Source organism: Numida meleagris, chromosome 3, assembly GCF_002078875.1.
Source record: "Numida meleagris isolate 19003 breed g44 Domestic line chromosome 3, NumMel1.0, whole genome shotgun sequence".
Taxonomy (NCBI): Eukaryota; Metazoa; Chordata; class Aves; order Galliformes; family Numididae; genus Numida; species Numida meleagris.
Genome location: NC_034411.1, coordinates 93,632,172 through 93,644,233, shown reverse-complemented (window position 1 = coordinate 93,644,233; position 12,062 = coordinate 93,632,172). Strand labels below are relative to the sequence as shown.

The 12,062-nt window shown below is 41.2% G+C and overlaps 1 protein-coding gene across 2 annotated transcripts in view; it reads left to right on the top strand.

Moving 5' to 3' along the window:
* Nucleotides 1–12,062, top strand: part of PXDN (peroxidasin) — an 80,472-nt gene continuing 68,410 nt past the window's right edge. For both annotated transcript variants that reach the window (XM_021391540.1, XM_021391538.1), the window contains exon 1: nucleotides 1–332. In XM_021391540.1, coding sequence (XP_021247215.1) covers nucleotides 136–332 — 197 coding nt within the window. In that variant the 5' untranslated portion in view covers nucleotides 1–135. The remainder of the gene's footprint in view (nucleotides 333–12,062) is intronic.

Sequence of the window (12,062 nt, the reverse complement as noted above, 5' to 3'; positions counted from 1 at the left end):
CGTCCCCTCCTCCTCCTGCGCGGGGCAGGGGAGCGCCCCGCCACCGCCGAGCACAGCGGCAGCCGCGGCGCGGAGCTGCTGCCGGACCCCTTCCTCCTCCTCTTCCTCCTCTTCCTCCTCCCCCGGCCGCGCAGCATGGCCCCCCCCGGGCTCTGCCTGCTGCTCTTGCTCCTGAGCAGCACGGGGCTCGCACCCCCCGCCTCCGCGCAGCCCCCGCCGCAGCGCGGGAGCGTGTGGTGCCCCAGCCGCTGCCTCTGCTTCCGCAGCACGGTGCGCTGCATGCATCTGATGCTGGAGAGCGTGCCCGCCGTGTCGCCGCAGACCACCATCCTGTGAGTGGCCGGGAGCGGGGGGAGGGCAGCGGGAGGGGATACCTGCGGGGAGGGAGACACTTCGGGGCGGCTGTGGGGCCTCGGCCCTTTGTTTGCAGCCGGGGGAGGGGGCTCGGCCCCGCTGCGGCGCCCCCCGCCCGGGGCTCCCGGAGACTGCGGGGTGCGGAGAGCCGCGGTTGGGCGCTGCGGAGGGGTTGGCAAGAGGAGGACCGACGGGACGGGTGGATGAGGGCACTCCGCTCGCTGCGGAAGCGTGGTGTCCATGTAGGAGCAAACCGGGATTCAAATGTTGGCCTTAACCACTTCGAGTCGCTGCAGAACTTGAGGACGTGCAACCCTACGGACCGTGCGGTCCTGTCCTGAAAGCTAGCGGGACTGAACTGTCAGCTGAACTGCCCGTCCGGTCCTCTGCAGGGTCAGGGATCGGCTCTTGGGAGCAGGATTGCGGCAGGAAATTGGAACTAGATGATCTTTGAGGTCCCTTCCAACCCAAGGTATTCTATGGCTGTGGTTGTGTTGGCAGTAAAATTTGGCACTGCAGAAGCTCAGCACTCGCACTGGTCTTACTGAGGCGGTCACCTTCCCGGCCATTTTTTTCCCAGACAATAAATGCAGAGTTCTGTGGAAGCATCGTGTACAGGTTCCTGTCAAAGGAAGGGTTTGTTCTGCTGACCCATGCGTGTGCTGCTGGGATCAGAGCTCCTAGCGCCGGCCCTGTCCATCTCTGCACTCATGCACTCATGGAAGCTGAGCTGTGCTTGGCCCTGGGAATCTTCTTGCTGGGCCTCCTGTAATAAATGGAGTTGTGACTTTGTCAGGTATTTTCAAAGAGGATCTATAAAGCCTTGGTGTGTTTCAGCTTCCAAGTGTTGTTTAATGTGAGGAGTGCAGTCATTTAACATTAACTGAGTTCCTCCTTGGCAAGAAGCTTGTCCTTTTGGCAGAGCCGGGTCGGTCCGGCAGCACTTGTAAGCCTTTTAGGGAACAATTCAGGAAGTGGGTGGTTAATGTTTCTTACATTTGAAATAAAGTACATTCACAGAACACCTTCTGCCTGGAGATTACAGGAAACCATGTAAAACTAGTTGTCCCCATCGTCTTAAATGTAAAAAGATAAAAAAAAAAATAATGAAAATTGTGAACTTTAGAGTATGGAGGGAAATCTTTCATTTCATGTTAGAGATAGGGAGAGGTAGAAGAGCTGTGGTGGCACGAAGTGTTTGATGGCCCTGGCCAGGGCAGAGCTCCCCTTACGATGGGTATTTATAATCTTGCAGTGACTCAGAGCAGAACGTATGAACAATGTGAGCATTATACTCCTCTAACCCCACTAATATATCAGATTGTCTGGTGTCCCAAATCAGAGTGGTCATTCTGGCATAATGCAACCTGCAGTGCCACAGGAGTAATTAAAAAGAAGTTGTGGGGTTATTTTTCAGCTTGATAAAGAACAGTGATTCACAAAATTGCCTCTGGATGACCACTGTTCTTCAAAACATATTCGTGGCCTTACTTTTCATCTCGGTATCGGTATTCTTTTTTCAGCAGCTGACTAGGGACAGCTATAAATAAGCTAAGATCTTCAGTAGTACAACTTTTATAAACACACGGTTACTCTTTCTGCTAGGGTTCTACTGAATGGCAGGGAATGGGGAGGAGATGAAATGGAAGATAATCAGGCAATACGTATCTCTAGGGCAAAGAACACTGACACAACTTGTTTAGCAATCAGCAAGGCCGGGTTGGATGCAGCCCTTGGCAACCTGATCTAGTGGATGGCAACCCTACCCAGGACGGGGGGTTAGAACTGGGTGGGCTTTAAGGTTCCTTCCAACTCAAGCCATTCTGTGTTATGATTCTATCACTGTATGTAGACATGCTTGCCCACCCTATGAACTGCTTACTTTTGGTTCTAGGAAGTATGTCATCTGTCTGAAGTGCTCCGTCGAGTTACCAGGTGGTGTAATGACCATTTTCACCTTACTGCTTTGCGGGACTGCGGTTTCTTTTTTTAAGCATGAAATCAAAAGCCTTTATTTCAATGCCAGTTTGACTGTCAGTGTGTCTTCTGTTTGGAGGCTCTATGTTCAGTGCTCTCTTTTAAGTGGTGGTAATGATAACTAGGTAATTAGAAATAATGAAGTAACTTCAATAGAACACCTTCCCTTTTAAAACATGGACTTATGAAATCCTGCAAATCATGTTGCTAATGGGTTAAGCCCGTTTTACTGACGTTTGTAAATTCCACGTTCATGTCTGCTTTATTTATTTCTTAAGACACAGGTTACCTATGAGGTAATGTTGTGATGACATTCCTGTGTTTTCTTGTTTATAAACATATATTTATTTTGTGTTTTGCCAAGCACTGGTTCTGAAAGCTGTCTCATTTTGGAAGCAGAGTTGACTTTGGTCTACTTCACATATAATTTTTTCTATGGATTAAAACAGCATGGAGCCAGAACAACAGTGCAGCCAAATGTTTTTTCTCCACATATCAAAAATGTCTACTCGTAATCCCAGGCTCGCTTTTGAAAACTGCTTGTAACATTGCTGGTTGCTGACCTTGCCAGTGTTACTCCTGGCTGTACATTTTCTCACTCTTCCTGCTTCCCCCACTTTTTGGCACTTCCCCTTCCCTGCTGCAGGCTGGGATCCATGGCTTAGATTTCTTCTGTGCATGGGCTTCTGGCAGCTTCAAAAGTGCTTATGGAGTTTGTGTGAGCACATGATTTCACCTAGGATGAGAGGATCGCCCTCCTATACATAGAAGGTGAGGTCCTCTTTGTAGCAGGAGGTCTAGTATCCCAGTCATACAATCATAGAATGGATTGGGTTGGAAGGGACCTCAAAGATCGTCTAGTTCCAACTCACTGCTGCGGGCAGGGTTGCAGACTGTAGATCAGAGTGCCCATGGCCCCATCCAGCCTGGTCCTAAGCCGACCTCTCCTGGAGAGTGGAGCCTCATCTCCAGAGTCAATTGCAGAATGCTTCATGCCTTCAGTGCTGTCCTGGAAGGTTCCTTCAATCTCTAACTGAAAATAGAGTGCTGGTGTACCCACAGAAATTGCTGAAACATGTTTGTATCAGACCATTTAAATGGTTGAGGAATGTACAATTCTGGATGTGGAACTGCTGCTGTCTTCTCCTCCTTGATTGTACCTTATCCTACTTTTGTTTAGAAGATATTTTAGAAGGGATTTCTGTGTTCAACAGCCATTTCTTCTTCATGGTATTTGTAATTCTGACAGGGGGCCTTTGAGTGTTGAAGCAGTATGTTAGTATTTGCATCTTGTCTCAATGGGACCAAAACCCAAACCTGTCTACAAGCCTGGGTACACACACTCAGACCAGTACTGAAATTTGTCCAAAGTTTTTCTTGGCAGCACCTGGATTCTCTCTCATTCATTTTTTGCTAGCTTTATGAGCATGATTGAATTCCCTCTAGTTGGGGCTCAAAGACTGAACAAGAATAGAACTTCTGTAGTAAGCAGGTAAAAATTAACCAAAAAATATTTGTAACAAAAGGAAGTGAATTTGATCTGCACTAAGAATGACATACAAATTATTGAGGAGAAAAACACAATTCAAAACAAGTCACTTGTAATAGTGTTTGCTAGATATAATTACTGCTTTGAATCTCTTGCTTGTCTGTTATGAATAGCTTAACAGAATAACTCACTTTTGAGTAAGTGAGTACAATTTTAAGTGATAAGAGTTTTGTTGGACTTTAATTGTAATCATTCTGGCTGAGTTGCTACTAAAGGGAGTCAGTGAAGTTAAGTTGAAGGCAGCAAACTCAGTGACACTTGTTAGTGCTTTTTGTTACTCAGTTCCAACATATTCTACAAATTGGATAGTTCACATGTTCTATGAGGACTGCTCTGAAAGTAATGCCTCCTATTTTATGATGTTGGTGCATGACATCAGAAGTGTATGTTGGTGGTATGGCAGTAGAGGTTGAACTTTCTCACCAATTTTCACGTTTTGTTGCCATGTAACAGACAGCAGCCTGGGGGAGGTCTGACAAAATGGCATCTGACATGAAAGTCCCTACGAAGCAGAGGTGTGGAACTGGATTCATCCATGTGGAAAAAAATGGCACTCACTGACATTCATTGAAGCTTGCTGTACCTTTACAGCAAATGGTGGATGTGAGCACAGTGAGGTGTTAAGTGGTACTCTTTGTATCTGTTGTAGTTTCCATGGAAATAAATGGGCGGCATTACTTTAGGAGTCACCTACATATAAACTGGAAACTTTTTCCTTTTCTTAACTTTTGTCTTGTAGTGTAAATGTCAAGGATTCATCCAAATCATGTAGGGGTAATTACTTCTTAAATTCCATCCAGAGATTCTGGATAGTAGATTAAGAAGTACTTACATTTGCTTCACAGTTCTGTGATAATTTCTGTGGAATCAGGTCCTGTGTTTTCAGAATGCTAGTGAAAACCATTCTTTTCAAGAATATCTGTCTTAATACAATTGAAAAAAAAAAAGGCTATATTTCACAAATCGCTCATATCTGGAACGTAAATGAATTACCAAAGAGATAGGAGGAATCTAAACTTACTGGCATTTTGCATTTTGATATTGATTTGTTGACAAGATTATGCCTCCTAACAGAGGCATTTAGGGAAAAGAAGTAAGCAATATGTATGATTTCTGTCAGTGCAGGAGTCTCTGAGCTATTACAGCAGAATGATGTGTGCTACTTGCAGCTTTGCTTTTTGCAAGTGGTGTATTATCAGTCAAAGCATTGTGTCATTCTCATGACACAATGCAAGATTCTCAGAAATGCAAGATCCTTGTTTCCAATCAGATCTTTGAGAACCTTTTAGAAAAATTCCCGTAGATAAAGGAATTAAGAGAGCAAATAATTATACCTTGACACTGTGGAGGACAAAGGATTGTAGTCTCAAATCTGGGCTGTGTGCAAGATGGATCACTTGGCTACTGAGTATCAATTTATGGGTAGGATGCAGAGGAGAGGTACGCCACCAGTTTCAGATTTCAGTTAAAACATGGAGATCTATGTATAATTAGTGTTTAAAAAATTTGAAAAGAACAGATACTGGAGATTTCCTTGAAATGTTTGAGAATAGCTGAATGCAGACATTGATCTTGTCGGACTCTTAATCAGGCCATGAGCTGCATTAGATGCCAACAATTTCCTTGAATTACTCAAAGCAATGGAGTGGTATAAGATTATTTCAATAAAATTATTTTAGGTATTCCTTCATAGGAATTTTCTTACCAACTGGAGATTCAATTTAAGATTAGAACATCTACATTTATATGTCTGTACTTACGGATCCACAGCCATATTAGGTGTCCGAGCTTTCCCTGTGTTGGGTAGCAGTTTACCCAGGGCAGTCAGTTGACCCTGGAGCAAGATTCAGATCGCTCCAAAGGGAACATCTAGGACTCGATTCATTTGCTAACTGTAAGTATCTAGCACCATTTGAATTCCCTTAAGGGAATCCTTTCTAGCATCCAGCTGCTTCTCCAAAAGGAATGTAGGTTGGGCCTACACATTGGGCCTGTGTCGTACCTACTTGCTCCCAGCAGTTGTTTCAGCCCAGGACAACTGAAACAACAGCAGATATGACTGTTTGGAGAACCGAATCAAGCTGCTTCTATCTGGGCAGTTTAGTCATTCTCCAGCTTATGTTAATTGCGCTGACTAGTCTTCTGTTGACAACAATGGGGGTTTAAACATTTGTATGTAGACATTTGTATTTATTTGTCTAAACAAGAGTTTAAAATGTTTTCAGAAGATATTTTCTTAATATTTTCAGCAGAAAGAGACTGCTTACAAAAATCAAAGGCTAAGGAATACACAATGCAGAAAGTAATTTACTTTCAAGGTTCCTAAAAGGGGAGTATTTCTACTGGCATGCCCATTAAGCTCTATCCTCTGAGTACCAGCAAGTCAAATTGAAGCTAGAAAGGATACTGAATCTCCCCAGCAAAGCAACTTCAGAGAGTGTGTAGGATGTGAATCCTGCTAAAGCCATTCCTGGGCAGTCTGTCTGTTCTGCTGATGGAATAAGCCAGGATCATGGTGTGAATGTACTGAGATATGTACAGAGCTTGCAGAATGTGCTTGGCTTTTAGTGAGGGAGAAAGGAACAATATTTATACAGTGTTTGGTATTTACTAGGAGACATTGTAGAAATCTGCTGAAGGATGCAGCAGAAGACCCAAATGAGTCTTCGTTTTGAGAACATGTCTGCAAATCAGTAGATGAACTAGTGGGAAAGTAGTTCTGTCATCTCAGCAGAGAGTAAACCTTTGTCAAATTCTTTGTTTAAGATTGGGGAAGAAAATATGGGGTACAATCATGTCTATCATTTCCTGCAAGTATCTTACTGTATACTTAATGTCATGAACTGTCACGAGAGGAATACATTGTATTATATTACAGTTAATAAATATAATTTTTGGTTTCCTTCTTTTTTACTGTGATGTACTTTTTACCAGTAAATATATAACACTTGACTATTAAAATGCTAAACATATGTATTTTTGTTATGGAGAGGTGCTCAGAGTGGGTAAAACAAATGATCCATTTGACCTAATGCCTATTCTTTTAGAGTTACTGAAAGTGCAGCTTATAAAAGGGTAGGCAGCATACAGAAAGCATGTAGTGGTTCACCCCTATAATAGTTTATTTGCAGGTAATGGATTTCTCAGCAAAAGACAATTTCAGTAGTAGGTGTAAATCTTGATGGATTTCTCCTCCACAAATTGTTTAGCCTCTTTTTTCAACTAATTAAACTGTTACTTACGGTCATCACTTTTGGTGTCAAGGAATGCTGTACAAACTACATAGTGTAAACTGTTGTCTTCTAATGTGTGAAGCCTCCAGGTTGCTTGCTTCACTTGGTGTCTCTCAGCTTTGATCATGAACCAACAGTGTGCCTAGGTGGCCAAGACAGCCATTGGCATCCTGGCCTGCATCAGAAATAGCTTAGCCAGCTGGACTAGGGGACACTAAATACAAGAAGAACATTGTGTTGCTCAAGCATGTGCAGAGAAGAGCAACAAAGCTGATAAACGGACTACAAAACAAGGCTTGGAAGGAATAGCTGGGGGAATTGAGGTTGTTTAGTCTGGAGAAAATTAGGCTGAGGGGGGACCTCATTGCCATCTGCAACTACTGAAAGGAGGTTGCAGTGAGGTTGGTGTTGGTCTCTTTCCTCAGGTGACAAGTGATAGGACACAAGGAAATGATGTCAAGTTGTGCCAGGGGAGATTTAGATTGGACATCATGAAGAATTTCTTCATGGAGAGTGTGGTTATGCATTGGAGCAGGCTGCCCAGGGAAGTGGTAGAGTCACCCTGGAGGTATTTATTTAACAGATGTGTGGACATGGCACTACAGGACATGGCTGGTAATGTGTCTCAGTCAGTCAGGTTAATGTTTGGACTTGTTTATCCTGAAGATCTTTTCCAACTTGCATGATTCTATGATTTTTTTTCTGTTGGAAGAGACAATGAATATTCAATCCCTTTCCATTGTCTCAGTGCCAGCCTGTTTTCAAAATAGAAAAGTCTTGTTACTGAAAGGTCAGTGTTCCCAAGCTTTCATCATCTGAATTTCCCCCTTCCCACTCCACTGTGTTTTGAGGTGATGAAATCATAACTTTCCACTGTATTTGCATGGACATATCTGGTATGAGAGTTAATGGGGATTATAGAGCAGCTTTGTAAGGTCTGTTTTTATTTTCTGTTCCTTTCCTAATATTTCACAGCATCCTGTATCCTTTTCTTGAATTGTTGTTTTCATGGAATCATCAAGCGTAGCTTAAGATCTTGTCAATAATTAGCAATGATTAATTTTAGTCTACCATTCTATTTACCAAGCTCACATTGTTTTCTCCATCTACATTAGTTTGTATTTATGTGTATTAGGTCTACATTTTAATAGCCATTTCTGGACTAATGGCAGGCTCTTTCTAGTCAGACTTTGTGAAAATAAACAAATATCATAAGGAGAACTTTGTCGTCTTATTGTTCACTCCACTTTCACTTGTGAATATATTGAACAATGCAGAACCCACTCCAGATACCTGAAACTCTACGGGTAACTTCCTTTTACTATGAAAATATACCATTCACTGTCAATATCTTTTTATACGATTATCCAGACCATGTAAAATATTCGCTTTAAATAGCTGCTTCAAAAAATTTTCATTGAGAATTTGGACTGTGGTCAGCCTAAAGCTTTTTCATTTGTTCTACCAAAACTTTTTAGAAAGGCATGAAGATGGTCTAGATCTGTGGCTCACTGTTGCTGTGATCTAAACCCACAGCTGGAAATCATGGTTTTAAATGTTTTTGTTTTCCCAGTTCTGCTGATGGATGGCTTCAGTGTTTCTGTTGCTACTCGGTTTTTCCAAACAACAAAATTAAAAGAGATGAATTATATTATTTTTCATCATTGCTTTGGGGAATTTATAGGCACGAGGGACATTGAAAAGAATAAGAAATTTATGAGTAGCAGGGATAAACATGGGATTAGTTACTCACTGGAAGGCGTAAGAAATGAATGCTTGGACATGAGTGAATATACTCTTTCTGCCCTAATTCCCAAAGAAGACTGGTGGAAAAACAACAGGGAGATGCCTATCTCTTGTATCATCAGGAGTGTCTGTATCTGAGACACAAGGATAGGAGTGAGTTTCATTTAACACTCTGGTAAACACATGCCTAACACATACAATAAATAAATATTCCAACCTCCTCCATTTTTCTGAGTGGCCCTTACTGACTTCTCTCCCAGGTGATGTCAGTGCTTGTTAAGAGAAGAGATGAGAATGTCATTAGCCAGCAGAAAACTATAGGGTAGAATAATTCAGTTGGATGGGACCTTCAAAGGTCATCAAGTCCAGCTGCCTGACCACTCCAGGGCAACCCAAAAGTTAAAGCTTACTGTTGAGGGCATTGTCTAAATGCCTCTTGAGTACTGACAGGCATGGGGCATCAACCACCTCTCTAGAACCCTGGTCCAGTGTTTAACCACCCTCAGAGTAAAGAAATATTTCCTAATGCCCAGCCTGACCCTCCCTGATGATACTTCATCGTTTGAAATATGTAACTTCATCATTTGTATTTTAGATAAAAGTTATGCTGTGTGTGCTGGTGGATTGGCTTGTAAAGAAACTAAGTTTAATTTAAAAGGTCAGAAGTCTAGCAGAAAATAAAGCAGAAAGTATAGCTGATAAAGAAGAGATAAAGATAGAAAGAAGCTGTGGAAAGAGACACAACATAGTATAATAGGAGAAATTGCCCTTGCTATTATGAAAAATAGCAGACAACAATTATTCAAAAAATAACAAAGAAGAGAAATAGTGTGCGATGTGCAAAATTGCATATTTTTTTTATTTTTTGAATTACAAATATCTGTTTACAGGAATATTTTTTTCTGTATAGTGGGTAAAATTAAAATGTTCAATTAATGTTGTCAGGCCCCAATCTTATTTTGAACAATAGAAAAATGAACTGCAAATTTTCACTTATCTTGATTCATCTCTCAGAATGGTATTTTTTCAATTACTTCTTGTTGGCTTCGTATTTCTGAGTCTTTTAAGGCTTACTGTACTTTGTTTACAGTATTATTTCCCACTTCATATAGGATGTTGTGATCAAATATTTTGAACACTGTAGCTCTCAGCTTGCAAATGTGATCTTATGTTAAGCTTCGTATTCCTGAGCAGTGCATTTACTGAGTCTCTTTCCAGCAAGTCAAACTATGTGTGTACAGTCTCATAGGCTTTTCTCTAAGGCTCATAGGCCTTACAGAAAAGGTCTCCATATAGAAAGATGACATTTAAAAGCTGTATCACACAAGGTAAGATAATTTTATGTATAAAAAGTTAGTTAATACTTTAAAAACTTGTTTGCATGTGTTTTATATGTGCTTATACATGCTACACATATAATGTGTATCTGTATGTATGCACATATAGTAAAATGAAAGTTACTGAGCCAAATTGTCAATCATTTGTTCCGTTTGGATTTGATGAAAACAAAACAAAAATAACTTCACTTTATTACTGCAAACATGGGCAGAGTTTCAAGGCAATCCAAAGAGATGGTGCAATGAGAGCTGGCCGAGCTGGAATAGAATAACTCAAATATCTCCTTTTGCTTCCTTCGCTTATCTGGCTGCCAGATTTGACATTTTTTTTCCTTTTATTTTTGGTATGGAGTTATTACTGTTGCTAATGAGAGTCAATTGAGTCTTTTAAAAATAAAACTGAATGAAAGTTTGATTTATTGCAAATAACAAGGATTGCCAGATCTCTTGAGAAAGACAGGGAGAGATTGGTGTGGGATCTCAGCTTCACCTCCTTTTGTTTAATCTGTATTTGTGTGTACAAGTTACTTGTAGCAATGATTAGGATATTTATGGGTTTGTGCAGCAATTGGCATGGCTTCTTACATCTTGTGAAAGCTTCTAGAATGAATGCAGTAAAGTTTGGAACAGCGTAGAGTTCTGTTTTGGTTTTCTCCTGAGTTTTCCTAAGTAAAACAACAAGTGTATTGATTTAACTCCAAAATTTGTTGCAATGGCCATGACATGGCTCCCTTTTCTGATGTGACCTGTTGTTGTTCAGACTTTCAAGTCTTCTGTTCTCTTTCCAAATACCACTCCCCGGATCTTTCTGAAAATTTTTGTTTCAGCGTTCTTTCCCCTTACATCACCTATTACAACACTGCTCATTGCCTGGCTGCTCTGAAAAATGAAAACAATAATACTTTGTGCACAGCATTACCTTAAGAGTAATAACTGCTTTTGGCAAGCAGAATGGTGACTGCTGAATGTCATCATTGTGTTAGCCAGACTGATGGATTCAGTACCCTCTTATTAGCTATTTGGCTACAGGTTTCCCTTATAGGAGATAAAATATAGCATGACTGGGTCCATGCTTGCTTTGACGTATCTGCAGGCAAGTGCAAGTATTGTAGCTATGGCTGCATGAAATGCAGTGCAGGTTTTCACTTCTCAACACAGTTAAATTCAGAAGCTTACAGCCTCTGTCCCGGGTCCACCACGTTCTACAGATGGTAAATATTGTGTCTTTCCATGATTTTGATTGGCCACTTGAATGTAAAGTCTCACTTTTTGATGTTGGATGTTGCATTCTATTTAATGACCAATTCAATAAATCTGTCATCAGTATTCTAACCTTTAAAGTGCGTCTTGATCAGTCTTGTAATGTTTCGAAAGTGGGTAAGAAAACATTTTTTTTCTCACATTTTCAAAAATATTTTTGACAATGTGTGCTCTGGTGCAGTGGTAACTCTAGAGAGCCAGTCAAAAAGCAAAATGAATACTTTGTGTCTCCTGTGTACACTGCTCAGATAATGTAAAAAGGTGGAGCAGCAGTGTGGTGGTATGGCATTGTGGGTATGAAAAACACACAGTGACTACTTGCTGCTTGGAGGCTGCATTTTAAGGGGCATTTTGTCACTGTTTAGTTTGGGGATAATAATTTGACTTAAAGAAGAAAGGTTTTTGTTTGTCATTTTGATAAATGTTCTCTGAGAAACTTGAGAGATAGGAGTATCTTAGGGTATTTTTTCAAGATGTGAACTGAAACATAAAATACATTTCTTTGACCTAGGTGACATTCTCCGTTTCCATATGAGAAGACCCAGATGTTTGGTTTCGAGAAATGTAGAGCTGTGACAGGGCCTCAAGAGCAGTGGGAGCAGTGTG